Source organism: Xenopus laevis, chromosome 3S, assembly GCF_017654675.1.
Source record: "Xenopus laevis strain J_2021 chromosome 3S, Xenopus_laevis_v10.1, whole genome shotgun sequence".
In the NCBI taxonomy this organism is placed as follows: domain Eukaryota; kingdom Metazoa; phylum Chordata; class Amphibia; order Anura; family Pipidae; genus Xenopus; species Xenopus laevis.
In genome coordinates, this window is record NC_054376.1 from 123,483,070 (window position 1) to 123,502,469 (window position 19,400).

The 19,400-nt window shown below is 45.2% G+C and overlaps 1 protein-coding gene across 1 annotated transcript; it reads right to left on the reverse strand.

Moving 5' to 3' along the window:
* Positions 1 to 940: 940 nt before the first annotated feature.
* ap1m2.S (adaptor related protein complex 1 subunit mu 2 S homeolog) lies at positions 941 to 18,184 on the reverse strand. The gene is given in 12 exon segments (NM_001091465.1): positions 941 to 1,929; positions 2,104 to 2,179; positions 12,317 to 12,442; positions 12,949 to 13,107; positions 13,979 to 14,050; positions 14,155 to 14,297; positions 14,798 to 14,924; positions 15,014 to 15,161; positions 15,803 to 15,933; positions 16,113 to 16,180; positions 17,281 to 17,437; positions 17,895 to 18,184. Coding segments are annotated over 12 exon segments (1,272 nt in total). The 5' UTR covers positions 17,937 to 18,184; the 3' UTR covers positions 941 to 1,906.
* Positions 18,185 to 19,400: the final 1,216 nt, after the last annotated feature.

Sequence of the window (19,400 nt, forward strand, 5' to 3'; positions counted from 1 at the left end):
CAGTTTTAGGTAAGTCAGTATTCACCTACATTCCTAGCTTTCTAGCCTATTCATTAGGCCATGCTATCCAGCACATTTCCAGCATCCCAATCAGCCTAGGTGTATGTAGTCAAGAGCATGGTGCAGGGCTAGGCGAAGTCACTGCTGCTCCCAAGGCAGAGCGCATTCATTACCCTGCACATGAATGCAGAGCACCCTCTCCGGCAGTGACCAGCAGCAGACAGGTGGAGGCAGAAGTACTGTACAGGTGAGCTAGCAGTGCAAACTCATCATCTTCGGGAGCTAAGAACTAAGAGCAGCCAGGGAGTAGAGGTATGTGCATGTGCCCCTTCATCTTTGTGCCATAGACAAGTCCCAGGGTTCTAGGTTTGATTCCAGCCAGTTTACATGTGCAGAACTTGTATATGTTCTCCCCATGTCAAGGACTACACTCCAAAAACACACAGGCAGCTTAATTGGTTCCTGATAAGAATTTGTGGCAAGGCCACGAAGGCCTGGACCTAAGGCACGGGGCGGCATGCTGCCCAGCTGCATTCTAAGGAGCCAGAATTAGTAAGTGTGAGTCTGTCTGGCTGCAAAAAAAGTCCCCAGTGCTCATAGGCTGCACCCCCTCGCCAGGCCAGATGACATTGAAGAAGCCTGTTTGCTAGTCACCATACAGTAAATAATCAGTTATCAGTAGTATTGGCAAAGTGGCTTCTAGGGTTAGTTCTGGCCCTTCAGAACAGCCCAAGGCCCAAAATGTGCTCTTAATCTGCCACCAGAAATATGAGATGACAGTTTAAAGCAAGTGCTGTAAATATTTATTTAATATGTACGCAGTGCCACCTAGTGTTGAAAATTGAAGTTTTCCCACTATATATTTATAGCAGCGCCCCCCTGTGACACACACTGTAAGGTGCAATGTGGCCACAGAAAGGAGGCTACAGGGAAACAGGGAAAGATGAAAAGATATATATTTTATTGAACACGTTTTCAATTTGTACACCTCAAATTCACCAACACAACGAAAAACAGATTTATATATAATAATCCTTTGGTGTGATATAGATCTCCAGTAAAACCAGCGAACAAATAAAGAGGCAGATAATGACCTGGCGATGTCACAGTGATGCAACATTACAATACATTAGCCTAGGGGTATAAAGTAGTCTTAGCTTTCCAGTTAGAGGGAAATATAAAAATGTAATTGCTTTAGCTAAAGGAGCCACCAGTGCTCTGCAATATCATAGTTAAATAGGTAATTGCAACCAGGCTTTATTGTGATATCAGTCATGTGCTGAGAAGAAAAGTTCCCCCCAGACCTGCAGAACTGCCCACCCAGGGGTACAATGTCAGTACCACAATCCCCATTAAAGGACTGTTTCACCTCTTTGTCAATGTATATTGCATCATTCTCATTATTATTTTAAACAGAATATTTACTTTAAGAAGAAATATGAATTTCTTTAATTGCTATTTTAATACAAATTCATCTAAAAAAGGGAAAGTATCACCACATATTGAGTTTTCTGAGCTACTGATTGCAGACATAGGGTGGGAGAGATGCGACTTCAAAATGATCGGGGGCAGAGTTGAAGAGGAATACCCATCTAGTCGACCCCCCATTTAGTTTGAGAAAGGTTTTTTCTGGGAGTGCAGAACAAACACGCCTTATTGTATTGCTCGGTAAACAACTGCATCTTTCTATGAGAAATATCATGAGGGTCCCTCCAGCCTGCACTGATGGGGGTCCCGCCCAGGGCTTTCAATGCAAGTGCAAATCATCATGCTCCCAATGCAAGGAGAACGGGGCAGGGGGATTAAAGGTGCCAAGGAAATATTAAAACAAAAAAGCCCACATTTGAAAGCAATTCTCAGTATTTGGGATACTTTCCCTTTAAGAAGTCAACAGGCGGTGGTTTGTTCAGTTGGTTCGCAGCTGATAATCTGGAAAGAAAAAGAAATACATTGTCAGGCTGCTGTCAGCTGTGTGTGTCATCACTGGCCATTTGATCCACATTTGGATGGGCACTGGCTTAGATTTCCCCAACATACGGGCACTACCCAGCACTTAAGTTTTAGTTCCCCTTTAAAGTTGTGTTAAGAGCTTTCTCCGCTTACCTCCACTCTGAGTGATATATCTGACCCATGGAAGGGCTTGGTATCCACTTTTCTCGATGATCTTCATGTATCGAACCTTCCAGAAAAAAAATAACCACATGCTGAAAGTTGCTTATTGGCATTCAAATGCGCATCTCACTTTCAATAAAGACCATTTGATGAAGTGTCCCTTTAAGTGATACACACCTCCCCACCTTTTTTATATGTTGCTTTTACTGTTTTTTGTTCTGCTGGTATTGAACTTCACCCCTTTGCCTTTTTAATGATTGACATTGTGGCACAAATGAAGATTCCCGGACACGAAGAACAGTGATCAAATCCTGTTTAGGTCTGATTGGGTCTGCTCGACCCCTCTGCAACCAGACGCAGTACTGCAAGGGGTTAACATTAGTGCAAACCTGAAACTGTGTAATGTTACTATGGGAGGCGGATGGAGTGTACTTGGATGGCAAATTCCCCCAGATTACAGACTACTCTATACCCACGTAGGCAGGTTGGGTACCCAATGGAATCAAGATTTACCTGATCAAAATCCCACTTCTCAGTGTATATTGTACATTGCCAGCTAAGAAGTATTTGCACCCTAGGCACGTATTACTTGCCCCAGCACCCTGCTTGCTCACCCGCTACCCCCTTCCTATTCACTGATTGGTCTGTGTGCCACAGCTTGTCCTTTTTCTTTCTGCTCAGTCTGCCCCATGCTGCTCACCCCTCAATGCTGCTCTAACATGTTCCTTCCATGTCCCCCTCTTATTGTGCCTTCCTTTAATTGCCCCCAAACAGATGCCTCATCTGCCTACCACTAGTTCTGGCCCTTGCATTCTGTGGGTACCTGACTTACAGACGCAGGACTCACTTACTGGGACTAGAGATGTCGCGAACTGTTCGCCGGCGAACTTGTTCGCGCGAACATCGGGTGTTCGCGCTCGCCGGAAGTTCGCGAACGTCGCGCGACGTTCGCCATTTTGGGTTCGCCATTGTTGGCGCTTTTTTTTGCCCTCTCACCCCAGACCAGCAGGTACATGGCAGCCAATCAGGAAGCTCTCCCCTGGACCACTCCCCTTCCCTATAAAAACCGAAGCCCTGCAGCGTTTTTTCACTCTGCCTGTGTGTGCTGAAGAGATAGTGTAGGGAGAGAGCTGCTGCCTGTTAGTGATTTCAGGGACAGTTGAAAGTTTGCTGGCTAGTAATCGTTTTGATACTGTTCCTTCCATGTCCCCCTCTTATTGTGCCTTCCTTTAATTGCCCCCAAACAGATGCCTCATCTGCCTACCACTAGTTCTGGCCCTTGCATTCTGTGGGTACCTGACTTACAGACGCAGGACTCACTTACTGGGACTAGAGATGTCGCGAATTGTTCGCGCGAACATCGGGTGTTCGCGCTCGCCGGAAGTTCGCGAACGTCGCGCGACGTTCGCCATTTTGGGTTCGCCATTGTTGGCGCTTTTTTTTGCCCTCTCACCCCAGACCAGCAGGTACATGGCATGGGTTCGCCATTGTTGGCGCTTTTTTTTGCCCTCTCACCCCAGACCAGCAGGTACATGGCAGCCAATCAGGAAGCTCTCCCCTGGACCACTCCCCTTCCCTATAAAAACCGAAGCCCTGCAGCGTTTTTTCACTCTGCCTGTGTGTGCTGAAGAGATAGTGTAGGGAGAGAGCTGCTGCCTGTTAGTGATTTCAGGGACAGTTGAAAGTTTGCTGGCTAGTAATCGTTTTGATACTGTTCCTTCCATGTCCCCCTCTTATTGTGCCTTCCTTTAATTGCCCCCAAACAGATGCCTCATCTGCCTACCACTAGTTCTGGCCCTTGCATTCTGTGGGTACCTGACTTACAGACGCAGGACTCACTTACTGGGACTAGAGATGTCGCGAACTGTTCGCCGGCGAACTTGTTCGCGCGAACATCGGGTGTTCGCGCTCGCCGGAAGTTCGCGAACGTCGCGCGACGTTCGCCATTTTGGGTTCGCCATTGTTGGCGCTTTTTTTTGCCCTCTCACCCCAGACCAGCAGGTACATGGCAGCCAATCAGGAAGCTCTCCCCTGGACCACTCCCCTTCCCTATAAAAACCGAAGCCCTGCAGCGTTTTTTCACTCTGCCTGTGTGTGCTGAAGAGATAGTGTAGGGAGAGAGCTGCTGCCTGTTAGTGATTTCAGGGACAGTTGAAAGTTTGCTGGCTAGTAATCGTTTTGATACTGCTCTGTTATTGGAGGGACAGAAGTCTGCAGGGGTTTGAGGGACATTTAAGCTTAGGTAGCTTTGCTGGCTAGTAATCTACCTTCTACTGCAGTGCTCTGTATGTAGCTGCAGTGGGCAGCTGTCCTGCTTCTGATCTCATCTGCTGACTGCTGCAATAACAGTAGTCCTTGTAAGGACTGCTTTTATTTATTTTTTTGTTGTTTTACTACTACTACTACTACTACTACTATAAGAGCCCAGTGCTATTAGTCTAGCAGTGTTGGGGAGTGGGACTGGTGTGCTAATCTGCTGCTCCTAGTAGTTCAGCAGCACCAACTTTAATTTTTTTTTTTAATATTCATTTTTTTTTTATTTTACTACCGCTGTAGTAGTGTATAAGTTGACCTTTTAGGCATTATTTGCCCTGTAGGCATTATTTGCACACTGTTTTCTTCAACCCGCCATCGAGCTGTGTGACCTTGTTCACATTCTGTCTAAATATCCATAATATTACCGTCTCCAGAAAAAACACCGGAGTCACTTTTTTCAAGCAGCCATAATATATTTTACGTAATCCGTATCCACCGCTGTAGTAGTGTATACGTTGGCCTTGTAGGCATTATTTGCACACTGTTTTCTTCAACCCGCCATCGAGCTGTGTGACCTTGTTCCCATTCTGTCTAAATATCCATAATATTACCGTCTCCAGAAAAAACACCGGAGTCACTTTTTTCAAGCAGCATTCATATATTTTACGTAATCCGTATCCACCGCTGTAGTAGTGTATACGTTGGCCTTGTAGGCATTATTTGCACAGTGTTTTCTTCAACCCGCCATCGAGCTGTGTGACCTTGTTCACATTTTGTCTAAATATTGATAATATTATCGTCTCTAGAAAAACCACTTGAGTTACTTTTTTTCAAGCAGCATTCATATATTTTACGTAATCCGTATCCACCGCTGTAGTAGTGTATACGTTGACCTTGTAGGCATTATTTGCACACTGTTTTCTTCAACCCGCCATCGAGCTGTGTGACCTTGTTCACATTTTGTCTAAATATTGATAATATTATCGTCTCTAGAAAAACCACTTGAGTTACTTTTTTTCAAGCAGCATTCATATATTTTACGTAATCCGTATCCACCGCTGTAGTAGTGTATACGTTGGCCTTGTAGGCATTATTTGCACAGTGTTTTCTTCAACCCGCCATCGAGCTGTGTGACCTTGTTCACATTTTGTCTAAATATTGATAATATTATCGTCTCTAGAAAAACCACTTGAGTTACTTTTTTTCAAGCAGCATTCATATATTTTACGTAATCCGTATCCACCGCTGTAGTAGTGTATACGTTGGCCTTGTAGGCATTATTTGCACAGTGTTTTCTTCAACCCGCCATCGAGCTGTGTGACCTTGTTCACATTTTGTCTAAATATTGATAATATTATCGTCTCTAGAAAAACCACTTGAGTTACTTTTTTTCAAGCAGCATTCATATATTTTACGTAATCCGTATCCACCGCTGTAGTAGTGTATACGTTGGCCTTGTAGGCATTATTTGCACACTGTTTTCTTCAACCCGCCATCGAGCTGTGTGACCTTGTTCACATTCTGTCTAAATATCCATAATATTACCGTCTCCAGAAAAAACACCGGAGTCACTTTTTTCAAGCAGCATTCATATATTTTACGTAATCCGTATCCACCGCTGTAGTAGTGTATACGTTGGCCTTGTAGGCATTATTTGCACAGTGTTTTCTTCAACCGCCATCGAGCTGTGTGACCTTGTTCACATTTTGTCTAAATATTGATAATATTATCGTCTCTAGAAAAACCACTTGAGTTACTTTTTTTCAAGCAGCATTCATATATTTTACGTAATCCGTATCCACCGCTGTAGTAGTGTATACGTTGGCCTTGTAGGCATTATTTGCACACTGTTTTCTTCAACCCGCCATCGAGCTGTGTGACCTTGTTCACATTTTGTCTAAATATTGATAATATTATCGTCTCTAGAAAAACCACTTGAGTTACTTTTTTTCAAGCAGCATTCATATATTTTACGTAATCCGTATCCACCGCTGTAGTAGTGTATACGTTGACTTTGTAGGCATTATTTGCACAGTGTTTTCTTCAACCCGCCATCTAGCTGTGTGTATTATCGTTTCCAGAAAAACCAACTGAGTTTTTGTTGTTGTTGTTGTTTTTTTAAAAATAATGCCAGGCAAAGGCAGGCCGCCACGCAGAGGCCGTGCTAGGGGCCGTGCTGCTATGCAATCCTGTGGCCCTAGCAAATTGCCCAGTTTTAAAAAGCCAATGACCCTGAACTCCCAAAATGCTGAAGAGGTAGTTGACTGGCTTACACAGCACACCCCATCCTCTACCGTTTCTAACTTTACCACAACATCCTCCTCATCCTCCACTGCTATGGCCACCCCACGTAACACTTCCTCCACCACCGGTGCCCCTTCTTCACTGGGGTCAGAGGAGTTATTTTCCAATGAGTTTCTTGAACTGAGTAATGCGCAACCATTATTGCCAGAAGAAGATGAAGGAGATGAGGACCTTACACCAGATTTAATTCTGGCAGAGAACACGATAGAGATGGACATAATGAGTGATGAGGAGGAGGTCCCCGCTGCTGCTTCCTTCTGTGATGTGTCAGAAGAAATTGATGCATCTGAGGAGAATGATGATGAGGAGATTGATGTTTTGTGGGTGCCTAGTAGAAGAGAGCAAGAGGAGGGTAGTTCAGATGGAGAGACGGAGAGTCAGAGAGGCAGTAGGAGAATAAGACTTAGAAGAAGCAGGGAGGACAGCCCGCAGGGATCAGCAGGGCAACAACATGTATCGGCACCTGTGTTCAGCCGGCCAACGCACCCGCCATTGCCGCCAATACCGCCAACTCCGCCAACTTCTACTGTTACCGCCAGATCGCACACTTCCAAAAAGTCAGCAGTGTGGGATTTTTTTAATGTGTGTGCCTCTGACAAAAGCATTGTAATTTGCAATGAGTGCAGTCAGAAACTGAGCCTTGGTAAGCCCAACAGCCACATAGGTACAACTTCTATGCGAAGGCACATGAGCGGCAAGCACAAAGCACTTTGGGAGCAACACCTCAAAGGCAACAGGCAAACTAAAAGCCACACTCCTTCTGGTCCAGCATCTTACTGCTCTACCTCTGCTCTCCTTGACCCGTCTGAACCACCCTCCACTCCGCCTTCCACCTTGACCACCTGTTCCCATTCCCAGTCATCTGCCACCAGCCAAGTTTCTGTGAAGGCCATGTTTGAGCGTAAGAAGCCAATGTCTGACTGTCACCCCCTTGCCCGGCGTCTGACAGCTGGCTTGTCTGCACTCTTAGCCCGCCAGCTTTTACCATACCAGCTGGTGGACTCTGAGGCCTTCCGCAAATTTGTAGCAATTGGGACACCGCAGTGGAAGGTACCCAGCCGCAATTTTTTTTTCTAAAAAGGGAATACCACACCTGTACCAACATGTGCAGAGCCAAGTTACCGCATCTCTGTCACTTAGTGTTGGGCCAAAGGTCCATATGACTACTGACGCATGGTCCTCCAAGCATGGTCAGGGCAGGTATGTCACCTACACTGCCCACTGGGTGAACTTGGTAATGGCTGGGAAGCAGGGAATGGGTAGCTCAACAACAACAGTGGAGTTGGTGTCACCGCCACGGATTGCACGCGGTTCTGCCACCACCTCTACTCCTCCATCGCTCTCTACCTCGTCTTCTTCTTCTTCTTACTCTGCTGCTGGGTCCTCCTTCTCCTCCTCCACACCTGTGCACCCCCAGCTCCCCCTAGGCTATTCGACGTGCCAGGTACGCCGTTGTCACGCTGTCTTGGGGATGACGTGCCTGGAAAGCAAAAACCATACCGGATCTGTACTCCTGTCATCTCTGCAGTCACAGGCCGATCGGTGGCTGACCCCACACCAACTGCAGATCGGAAAAGTGGTGTGTGACAATGGAAGCAATCTGTTGGCAGCGTTGAGACTAGGCAATTTAACACATGTGCCCTGCATGGCACATGTGTTAAATTTAATAGTCCAACGTTTTGTCTCCAAGTACCCAGGATTCCAGGACGTTCTCACCCAGTCCAGAAAGGTGTCGGCCCATTTCAGACGTTCCTACACAGCCATGGCACGCCTTGCTGACATTCAGCAGCGCTACAACATGCCAGTCAGGCGTTTGATTTCTGACAGCCAGACTCGCTGGAATTCAACGCTCCTTATGTTGGAACGTCTGCTGCAACAACAAAGGGCCGTCAACGAGTACCTTTTTGAACTGGGTGGTAGGACTGGATCTGCACAGCTGGGGATTTTTTCCCCCGTTACTGGGTGCTTATGCGCGATGCCTGCAGGCTCATGCGACCTTTTGAAGAGGTGACAAATATGGTCAGTCGCACCGAAGGCACCATCAGCGACCTAATACCCTTCGCTTTCTTCCTGGAGCGTGCCGTGCGACGAGTGACAGATGAGGCTGTAGACCAGCGTGACGAGGAGCTGGAAGCGCACGATTTCTGGTCGGAATCACCAGAACGAACCCAGGCACCTGCTGCAACGCAGGGAGAGGTGCCAGAAGTGGAGTCAGAGGAGGAAGGTGGCTTTGTGGAGGAGGAGGAGGAGGAGGACCAACAGGAGCAGGCTTCCCAGGGGGCTAGTGGTGACCTTTTGGGGACCCCTGGTCTTGTACGTGGCTGGGGGGAGGAGACCGTGGATGATGCAGTCCTTGATAATGAGGAAGCGGAGATGGATAGCTCTGCATCCAACCTTGTGAGAATGGGGTCTTTCATGCTGTCATGCCTGTTGAAGGACCCCCGTATCAAGAGGCTTAAGGAGAAGGACCTGTACTGGGTCGCAACGCTACTAGACCCTCGGTACAAGCATAAAGTGTCAGAAATGTTACCAACATACCACAAGTCCGAAAAGATGCGGCATTTACAAACCAGCCTGCAAAACATGTTGTACAATGCTTTTAAGGGTGATGTCACTTCAGGAACTCATCAACATTCCAGGGGCAGAGGTGCCAGTAATCCTGCCACGAGCACACCTGCAAGGACAAAGCCCTTTGGCCAGTCTGTAACGTCAGACATGCAAATGTTTTTCTGTCCAAGGCAGCGCCACAACCCTTCTGGATCCACCCTCAAAGAACGCCTCGACCGGCAGGTAGCGGACTACCTGGCATTAACTGCAGATATCGACACTCTGAGGAGCGATGAACCCCTGGACTACTGGGTGCGCAGGCTTGATCTGTGGCCAGAGCTGTCACAATTTGCCATGAACCTCTTGTCTTGCCCAGCCTCAAGTGTGCTCTCAGAAAGGACCTTCAGTGCAGCAGGAGGGATTGTAACTGAGAAGAGAACTCGCCTAGGTCACAAAAGTGTCGATTACCTGACCTTTATTAAAATGAATGAGGGGTGGATCTCGGAGGGTTACTGCACGCCGGAAGACTTGTTCTGACTTCTATGCAGCTGTCCTTCTCTTCAAGCCTCATGACTCCACACACAGCTGTCCTTTAGCGTCCTCCTCCTCCCTCCGCCACCGTTACAAACTAGGGTGCAAACCCTACTGGTTTAATTTTTTCTGGCCTCTGTGCTTCAGTGGCTGCAACCAAAAAAACTGGGCAAACAATGTCTACAAGGTCAACGTATGGCAAAAAATGACTATTTTCAGCATTTATATGGCATATTTTTTCTGGCAACTGTGCTTCAGTGGCTGCATCCAAAAAAATGCATATTTTCTGCATTTATATGGCATAATTTTTCTGGCCTCTGTGCTTCAGTGGCTGCAACCAAAAAAATGCATATTTTCTGCATTTATATGGCATAATTTTTCTGGCCTCTGTGCTTCAGTGGCTGCAACCAAAAAAATTTATATTTTCAGCATTTATATGGCATAATTTTTCTGGCAACTGTGCTTCAGTGGCTGCGACCAAAAAAATGACTATTTTCAGCATTTATATGGCATATTTTTTCTGGCCTCTGTGCTTCAGTGGCTGCGGCCAAAAAAACTGGGCAAACAATGCCTACAAGGTCAACGACGTTGACCTTGTAGGCATTGTTTGCCCAGTTTTTTTGGCCGCAGCCACTGAAGCACAGAGGCCAGAAAAAATATGCCATATAAATGCTGAAAATAGTCATTTTTTGCCATACGTTGACTCAACGTATATGGCAAAAAATGACTATTTTCAGCATTTATATGGCATATTTTTTCTGGCAACTGTGCTTCAGTGGCTGCGACCAAAAAAATGCATATTTTCTGCATTTATATGGCATAATTTTTCTGGCCTCTGTGCTTCAGTGGCTGCAACCAAAAAAATTTATATTTTCTGCATTTATATGGCATAATTTTTTCTGTCAACTGTGCTTCAGTGGCTGCGACCAAAAAAATGCATGTTTTCTGCATTTATATGGCATAATTTTTCTGGCCTCTGTGCTTCAGTGGCTGCAACCAAAAAAGTTTATATTTTCAGCATTTATATGGCATAATTTTTCTGTCAACTGTGCTTCAGTGGCTGCGACCAAATAAATGCATATTTTCTGCATTTATATGGCATAATTTTTCTGGCCTCTGTGCTTCAGTGGCTGCAACCAAAAAAATTTATATTTTCAGCATTTATATGGCATAATTTTTCTGGCAACTGTGCTTCAGTGGCTGCGTCCAAAAAAACTGGGCAAACAATGTCTACAAGGTCAACGTATGGCGAAAAATGACTATTTTCAGCATTTATATGGCATATTTTTTCTGGCAACTGTGCTTCAGTGGCTGCGTCCAAAAAAACTGGGCAAACAATGCCTACAAGGTCAACGTATGGCAGTTGTTTAAAGAGAACAGTAGATTACTAGCCAGCAAAGCTACCTAAGCTAAAATGTCCCTCAAATCCCTGCAGACTTCTGTCCCTCCAATACAGAGCAGTATCAAGCAGATTACTAGCCAGCAAACTTACTATCATCTGTCCCTGAAATCACTAACAGCTCTCCCCCTACACTATCTCTTCCAAGCACACACAGGCAGATTTTTCAGATACATTTTTGCCCTTGATCCCCCTCTGGCATGCCACTGTCCAGGTCGTTGCACCCTTTAAACAACTTTAAAATCATTTTTCTGGCCAGAAATGTCTTTTCTAGATGTTAAAGTTCGCCTTCCCATTGAAGTCTATGGGGTTCGCGAACCGTTCGCGAACCGCTCGCGTTTTTGCGCAAGTTCGCGAATATGTTCGCGAACTTTTTTTCCGACGTTCGCTACATCCCTAACTGGGACAGCACATTACCAAGGTAATCATAGGCAAAAGGAGACTTGTGTGTGCGAGGAGGCTAATCTGAGACATGTTCCTATAGAGATTCTTTGAAAGGAATCTAGGAACATGTATGATGCTCCAGAACACACGTCAGGATAAATACAGTGCCAGTTCAATGTATAATACCCCAGAACACACAGCAGATAAATACAGTGCCAATTCCATGTATAATACCCCAGAACACACAGCAGATAAATACAGGGCCAATTCCATGTATAATACCCCAGAACACATTGCACGATAAATACAGTGCCAATTCCATGTATAATACCCCAGAATACTTGGCAGGATAAATACAGTACCATTTCTATGTATAATACCCCAGAACACGTCAGTATATATGAAGTACCATTTCTATGTATAATACCCCAGAACACGTCAGTATATATGAAGTACCATTTCTATGTATAATACCCCAGAACACGTCAGTATATATGAAGTACCATTTCTATGTATAATACCCCAGAACCAGAGGTGTAACTACCAGCTCACGCGCCACTGACTCCGGCGGCAGAAAATGGAGTACTGAGGGGGGCGGGGGCACGGCTGCACATCCCGCACCAGCGCCCGCCCCCCTCTAGTTACGTTACTGCCCAGAACAGCAGGGTAAATGCAATAGCAGCATCACTTGCCTCCATGCTTTACGGTCAGTAAGTCATTGGTCTTAGTTTTGGGTGCCTTAGCTTCCCCAATGAAAATCTGTAAACTTAAGTCCCCACTCACCTGGATTCCTGAAACTGTGAAGTAGGGTATTTCAAACTTGACGCTTATTGGGGGTTTTCCTTCTACCTCTTCTCTCTCCACACTGGGCAGGCCGAAGTGCGCACGCATAAGATACTCCTTCCCCCCCTACACACACAAAGGATAATGGAATTGAATGTCAGATGAAATCAGATCATGTCTGAACATAAGTCTGGGGGGACAATCCCTTTATTGTTCTGTATCTTATATTGCTCTGGGTTATTGTTACTTATCTAGTAATGACCCTGTTTCACCCACATACTTCATATAAGGATTTCCAAGCTCAAAACTGGTTGGTATAATACCCCTGTAATGAATACTAATATTGTACAGATTGTATTAGTTCCTTATTGTATTAGTTCCTTAAAGCTGGACATACCCCAAAAAATACACTTGTTTTGCAGGGTCAGAAATTACGTTCATTAATTGCCCAATTAGGCCATCAACACAGTGGGCCAAATAGGTCTTATCCAATTTTTTGGGCCCAATGCCAACAGTCAGATTATAATAAAGACCTAAGCAGACCCAACTGGAGGAGACCACATCAGAGCAGACCAGATATTTGTAGCTGGAGTTGATACCTGTCCCAGTGATATTTATCTTGTAAAACTCACCGGAAATGATTTGATTGTCCAGACCACCACGTTTTTTTCAGGGACGTATTTCGCACTCCCCACGCTGGTTTTAAACTTAGGAGAATCCGCATCACTTGGTACTGGCACATAAATCTCCACATTATTTGCCACTGACTGTTTCTTAAATTGCCCCTTGGCCTGAAAAATGTAGGAGATTTTAATTAGCATTTCTGTCCATGTCACCCTGCAGTGGGAGGTACCCATAGTTCCCTCCTGTCTGTGTCACTGTATCACCCTGCAGTGGGAGGGACAGACTCATGTCCCATAGTTCCCTCCTGTCTGTCACTGTATCACCCTGCAGTGGGAGGGACAGACTCATGTCCCATAGTTCCCTCCTGTCTGTCACTGTATCACCCTGCAGTGGGAGGAACAGACTCATGTCCCATAGTTCCCTCCTGTCTGTGTCACTGTATCACCCTGCAGTGGGAGGGACAGACTCATGTCCCATAGTTCCCTCCTGTCTGTGTCACTGTATCACCCTGCAGTGGGAGGGACAGACTCATGTCCCATAGTTCCCTCCTGTCTGTGTCACTGTATCACCCTGCAGTGGGAGGGACAGACTCATGTCCCATAGTTCCCTCCTGTCTGTGTCACTGTATCACCCTGCAGTGGGAGGGACAGACTCATGTCCCATAGTTCCCTCCTGTCTGTGTCACTGTATCACCCTGCAGTGGGAGGGACAGACTCATGTCCCATAGTTCCCTCCTGTCTGTGTCACTGTATCACCCTGCAGTGGGAGGGACAGACTCATGTCCCATAGTTCCCTCCTGTCTGTGTCACTGTATCACCCTGCAGTGGGAGGGACAGACTCATGTCCCATAGTTCCCTCCTGTCTGTGTCACTGTATCACCCTGCAGTGGGAGGGACAGACTCATGTCCCATAGTTCCCTCCTGTCTGTGTCACTGTATCACCCTGCAGTGGGAGGGACAGACTCCATGTCCCATAGTGTCACCCTGTAGTTGGAGGGGCATCTCCATATATTGTTTGCTTCCTCATATTTATTCTTACCTTCACCATAATCTCCAGCCGGCTATGACTGAATTTCTCAATCACAGATTCTATCCAGATTAGTGGTTTAACCTAAAATACAAAAATAATTTTTGTAACATAGTGGTATAATGATAAGCTATTCTGCACAAATCACAGAATGAAAATACAGAATTAAGAATGGAAGAATGCAATACCTGTGTGTTCAGCCTGTAAGACATGAGCTCAAAATCCCCATCCGGAGGGATAAAAGAAATAGTGCGGTCATTCTCAAAGCGGGACAGGCGGACGCACTGGTGAAACTTTACATCTTCAAGCTCCACTGTTTTATTCTTGTTACCTGTGTTTAAAGGAAAGACAAATCCATGTGACTGGGCGGGCGGGGCTTTGTTTAGACAACGACTTAAATATGGCTGAACACAGCAGAGCAGCTAGTAAAGACACTGCAATTAAAATCAGGACTTAAGCTTCAATTCATCCTCAAAATATGTCTGAAGAAAGACCTGTAATTATGAATTCTGCAATTTATAGTACTTATATAGCCAATAATAGTTTCACCTTTAATGTAGAGAAGAACTAACTATTTACTTGAAATACTTCTCTACCAGTTCATGGCCCCCACAGCCCTTTGTGCCTCCAAAGGGGCCCCAATTAGCTAGCATTAGAGTTAATGGTAGAGGGGGTAGAAGATAAGGTTGGAAGGGGACAGTTTTGAGAGTATTTTGGAATAATTTCAAATTGATATGAAGTCAGTGAAGGGATTTGGCAGGTAGAAGAGCTGTGGAGGACAAGCCTTATATAATCCACCAGTAGAGTTATCTTAGTCCCCCCAAAACTCACGTCCACTTAATTCAAAGAGGACTCTGTCATTAAGCCCCAGCCGTAACTCTGGCATCCCGGTGAGAAAGACCTTCAGCTTCACACTGCCCACAATCTCACTCCGTAGAACGCTGCCGTTGCTATTCACCTGGATCACAAAGACGGACATAGTGAGTGTGGGTTGAGCCAGAGCTCAGAGAACAAATTGCATCACAGAAGTAATGGTCATACACTTACTAGAATATTGACAGACTCAATCACATCTATGAAGACTTCATTCTTTTTATGTTTGATCCCTTCAGACCTCCAGGACACTGCGTTGGTCACAGTGGTGGGGACACGAGATTTGCCCGTATCCAGTTTGTTTCCTTGCTGTGTGATATACCTATGAATAACATAAAAAGATGGTGGTCATGCCTGATCAGCTATAAACTGGCAACAATATTTAAAGGTGGGCAACAGAGATTTACAGGTCTAGTAACCTATAGTAATCAGTGAGCTGACCAGTCAATGCTGCCTGCAGATTGGAGTATGCCTATGTGTTAGTGGACCATGATGGAATGGTAGGGCAAGATAGTGAGAGCAGAGCAAGATTCTTCCTCCAACTGGTGCTCCACAGGGTCCTACTATGAGCAATAATCAGGGCAGACACCTCTATCTCCATCCACAGTAGGGCAAGATAGTTAAATCAGAGCAATGTGGCCTCTTCTCCTCCAACTGGTGCTCCACAGGGCCCTACTAAGAGCAATAATCAGGGCAGTCACCCTTTTTTACATCAACAGTAGGGTGAGATAGTGAAAGCAGAGCAAGGTGGTCTCTTCTACTCCAACTGGTGCTCCACAGGGCCCTACTAAGAGCAATAATCAGGGCAGTCACCCCTTTTTTACATCAACAGTAGGGTGAGATAGTGAAAGCAGAGCAAGGTGGCCTCTTCTTCTCCAACTGGTGCTCCACAGGGTCCTACTATGAGCAATAATCAGGGCAGTCACCCCTATTTACATGGTGCACTCCCCTAATAGAACTTACTCCTGTAGAATCTTGCTCTCTGTTGTCTGTGGAAACCCAAAGTCCATGATTTCATCCAGCAGCTCGTACACAATGACAAAGTTATCCCGGATACTCTCTTCCTCCAGCTCTTTAAAGTATTCTGAGAACACCTGCAGCAGGAAGAAATTAAATGTTTTCCCCAATTTTAAGCACTGCTAGAATTAATGGGCCCAACAGCAAAATTATTTTAGCCGCTGCCCCCCCCCCCCCAGCATACAGGAGGAAAGACTAGGTGTCCTACAGCAACTTGAACCCTTGAAATTTTCAATTAGTCTATATTGTTACTTACCTCTACCACCTTATATAGAAAGGAATACACAAGAGAGGCATTGGCATTCTTATTGGTCAGTGCAACCACTGATACAGCAAATAGTTAAGGTTGGAAACTGAAAATAGACAATATCATTACTAAGATAAAACCCCCCTCTTTTGTGATAGGGGCACAACTGTGATTGGTTGAGCTCAGTATAGTGTTAAGCTGGCCATAGATGTTGATATTTTTAAAAGATCAGATCCTGATCGTGAGACCACGATCTTCTCAGAACGATCGTACAAATTTACCATCAACTAAAAAGACCAATTTGCCTGCTTGGCCCTGCAAACATAGATAGATTGTACTGGGCCGATCAATTTCCTGACAGATGTCGGCTGAAAAATCGTAAGATGTACGATCGTTCGAATACCACTAAATGCACGATAATTTCGAAGGATCGGTCGGGCTTCCCTAAAATCGGTCGTTTGGCAAGAAGAATCGCTGCGTCTATGGGGAGCTTTAGTATGCAGCAGTTTATTCAGCTTTTGATTGGCTGTTGAGGATGTGTGAACTAAATCACAAGGAAGTAGCTACCAGGCAGAGGAGATGGTGGAAAGAGTTTGAGATGGGACAGACAGGGTGTAATTTTCTTTGGTCGTTGGTGAGATCAATCAACATCCCATCAAATGGCAATTTTACATGTTTTAAGCCTCCCAATTTACCAAATATAAGGCCAGTGGTAAGATTACTAGAGTTCCTGACAAGTTCCATCAACTGCCTCAAACTAACGTCAAGTTCCAGCAACCAAGAGCAAACAGTTATCAGTTGCAATTTAATTACCTGCATCTGATTGGTTGCTGCTGTGAGTCATACCTGGGCCATGTTTCTACACTCAGGGACACCTCACCTGGACTAAACCCAACAAGGAACACTGCAAGGTCCACTCATGGTCCATGGTAGAACTAGAGGTAATTGGACCCCACAGCTAAATCATTTTATAGCACTCTAAACTTTGGCAATAAGAAAGTTTTTATATATTGAAACTGCTTATCAGTCAGTGCTCCACTGGGACCCCTATACCCCCTGGGCCCCTCAACAGTTGCAGGGTCTGCTTTCTCTATAGTTAAAGCTCATGGTGCTGCTTATAAATCCAATCCAGCCAATCACATAAAAACCCTCCAGAAAACCCATGCGTGCAGGATACAATAGAGATTGCTGTGTTTGATCCACATGAAGTGCACTTTTCCGTGGGTCAGCAATGGAGTCAGGTTGCCCTCCTCTTCCTTCTGCACCAGCAAGGGCATGAAATGGTCGATCTCCAGCATGTTGATATCACCCTTGTAATTCCTGCTGATAAGGGGCTTTAAAGGGGGATGAGGGTTAGTCGTCACTTCTCTGACATCACATGGCTGACCCTTTTTTACGTTGTGTCATCACTGAAGCATCCCACCCCTTCAGTAATGGGATCATCTGTGACATACCTGATAGTACTAAGTATTGTTTTTTAATACCCCGGCAATGATGGCGCCCCTACAGTTGTACCACCTGTGCCATAATGATGGCTGCCTTGATCACAAAAGTTCAGTGCATTGTTATCACATTACAAAATAAAAAAAAACAGCAGCCTCCAGATATAGGTGACCCACAATGCAGTTTGTCTTTCAGGGGATGCTGGGAGTTGTAGTACAATCGCATGTCTGCACTGTGCTGCTTTACTGCCCTGCAGTGAATCACCCTTCCTATAGCCCAGCCCTGCACTCAGGCCTTCTCCTCCATGTATATGTATTTAATAGGAGCACCAGGGAACCGGCTACTTACCTTTCCCTTTAGATCAAGGATAAAGACGGCCGAGGCTGACATACTGTCTGCTGGGATTTTTCCTTTCTCCCTCCACTTGCAGCCAATGGGTTAATAATTATCCTGCTGGAACTGAAAAGGTTCTAATGCTTCTTCTGTTGAAATACTCCTGTCCCTGTGAGTGCTGGTCCTGGACACCTGTTGCACCGCTCTCAGTGAGCATAGGGGTTCTTATTCTTTTTAGAGGTTATATTCTCTTTTCTCTATCGAAATGCTCCCGACTCCTCTTCCTCCTTCCTGTCTCCACCAACCCCCTACGTCAGCAGCTCAGGTAGAGCAGGTTCCAGGTGTACTGCTGTCTTAAAGGCAAAGTACTCTCAGTTCCACTCCCTCTGCAGTTTGCCAGCAGCTCTCTCTCAAAAAGCCAATATTGTGGTGTAAACATTGCCTTTAATGGGCAGCGTGGGGTATAGAGTTACAGGCAGGAGAGGAGGGGACACAGTCATTGTGTGTGTGTGGCTTCTTTTTTCCCAACCAGTATAACTTGCCCTGCCATTCACACACAAGTGTAAATGCAGCGAATTTACCCCCAACGTTGGTGGGTGCAGGAAACCAAAGCAAATCTACATAGAATTGAAGTTATCGTCAATTTATTAGAATTAAGGATGCAACCAATTCTCATTTGCAGATGTTATCCAGAATGCTCAGGTCCTGGGGTTTTCTGGATAAGGGATCTTTCTGTAATCTGGATCTTCATACCTTAAGTCTACTAGAAAACCATATAAACATTAAATGAGACATATAGGATAAATGGAAAAAAACTAATTTTGTTGGCAATTATAAGTAATATATGGTGTTGCTTTTATTTGGTGATAAAAATTAATAACTTTAAAAATAGCCCCTTTATTGGAGCTCCCTATAGATGTTCTCTGGTCCCTGTCTGTGTTTCAAATGAGGGGTGGGTGTGTCCTAACAGTCCCTGCCAGAAGCACAGTAGGAGGGGGACAGCCAATCACAACCCTGCAGTCACACAAGCACAGGCTTCAGTTCCCTATCAGGTCCTGCTAGCTGCTGATTGGTTCCTGTCCTACAATGCAGTGAGCTGAGTGCCGCTGGCTCTCCTGTACAGCCTGGGAATTCAGGGAGCAGGAAGTGGAAGAGAAGGGAGGAATTATTAGGGTTTTTGCAGAAATATTCAATAAATCAGACTGAAACACTACTTTTTTAAGCACAATTCTTCTATATCTAAATGAGTATAATGCACTGGTACATTCTCATTTTTTACACAAAATGTCTCCTTTAAATAAACCCAATAGGCCGGTTCTGCTTCCAATAAGGATTAATTATATTTTAGTTGGGATCAAGTACAAGCTACTGTTTTATTATTACAGAGAAAAAGGAAATCATTTTTAAAACTTGGATTATTTGGATAAAATGGAGTCTATGGGAGACAGCCTTTCCGTAATTTGGATCTTTCTGCATAAGGGGTTTCCGAATAATGGATCCCATACCTGTACCAAGAATTGG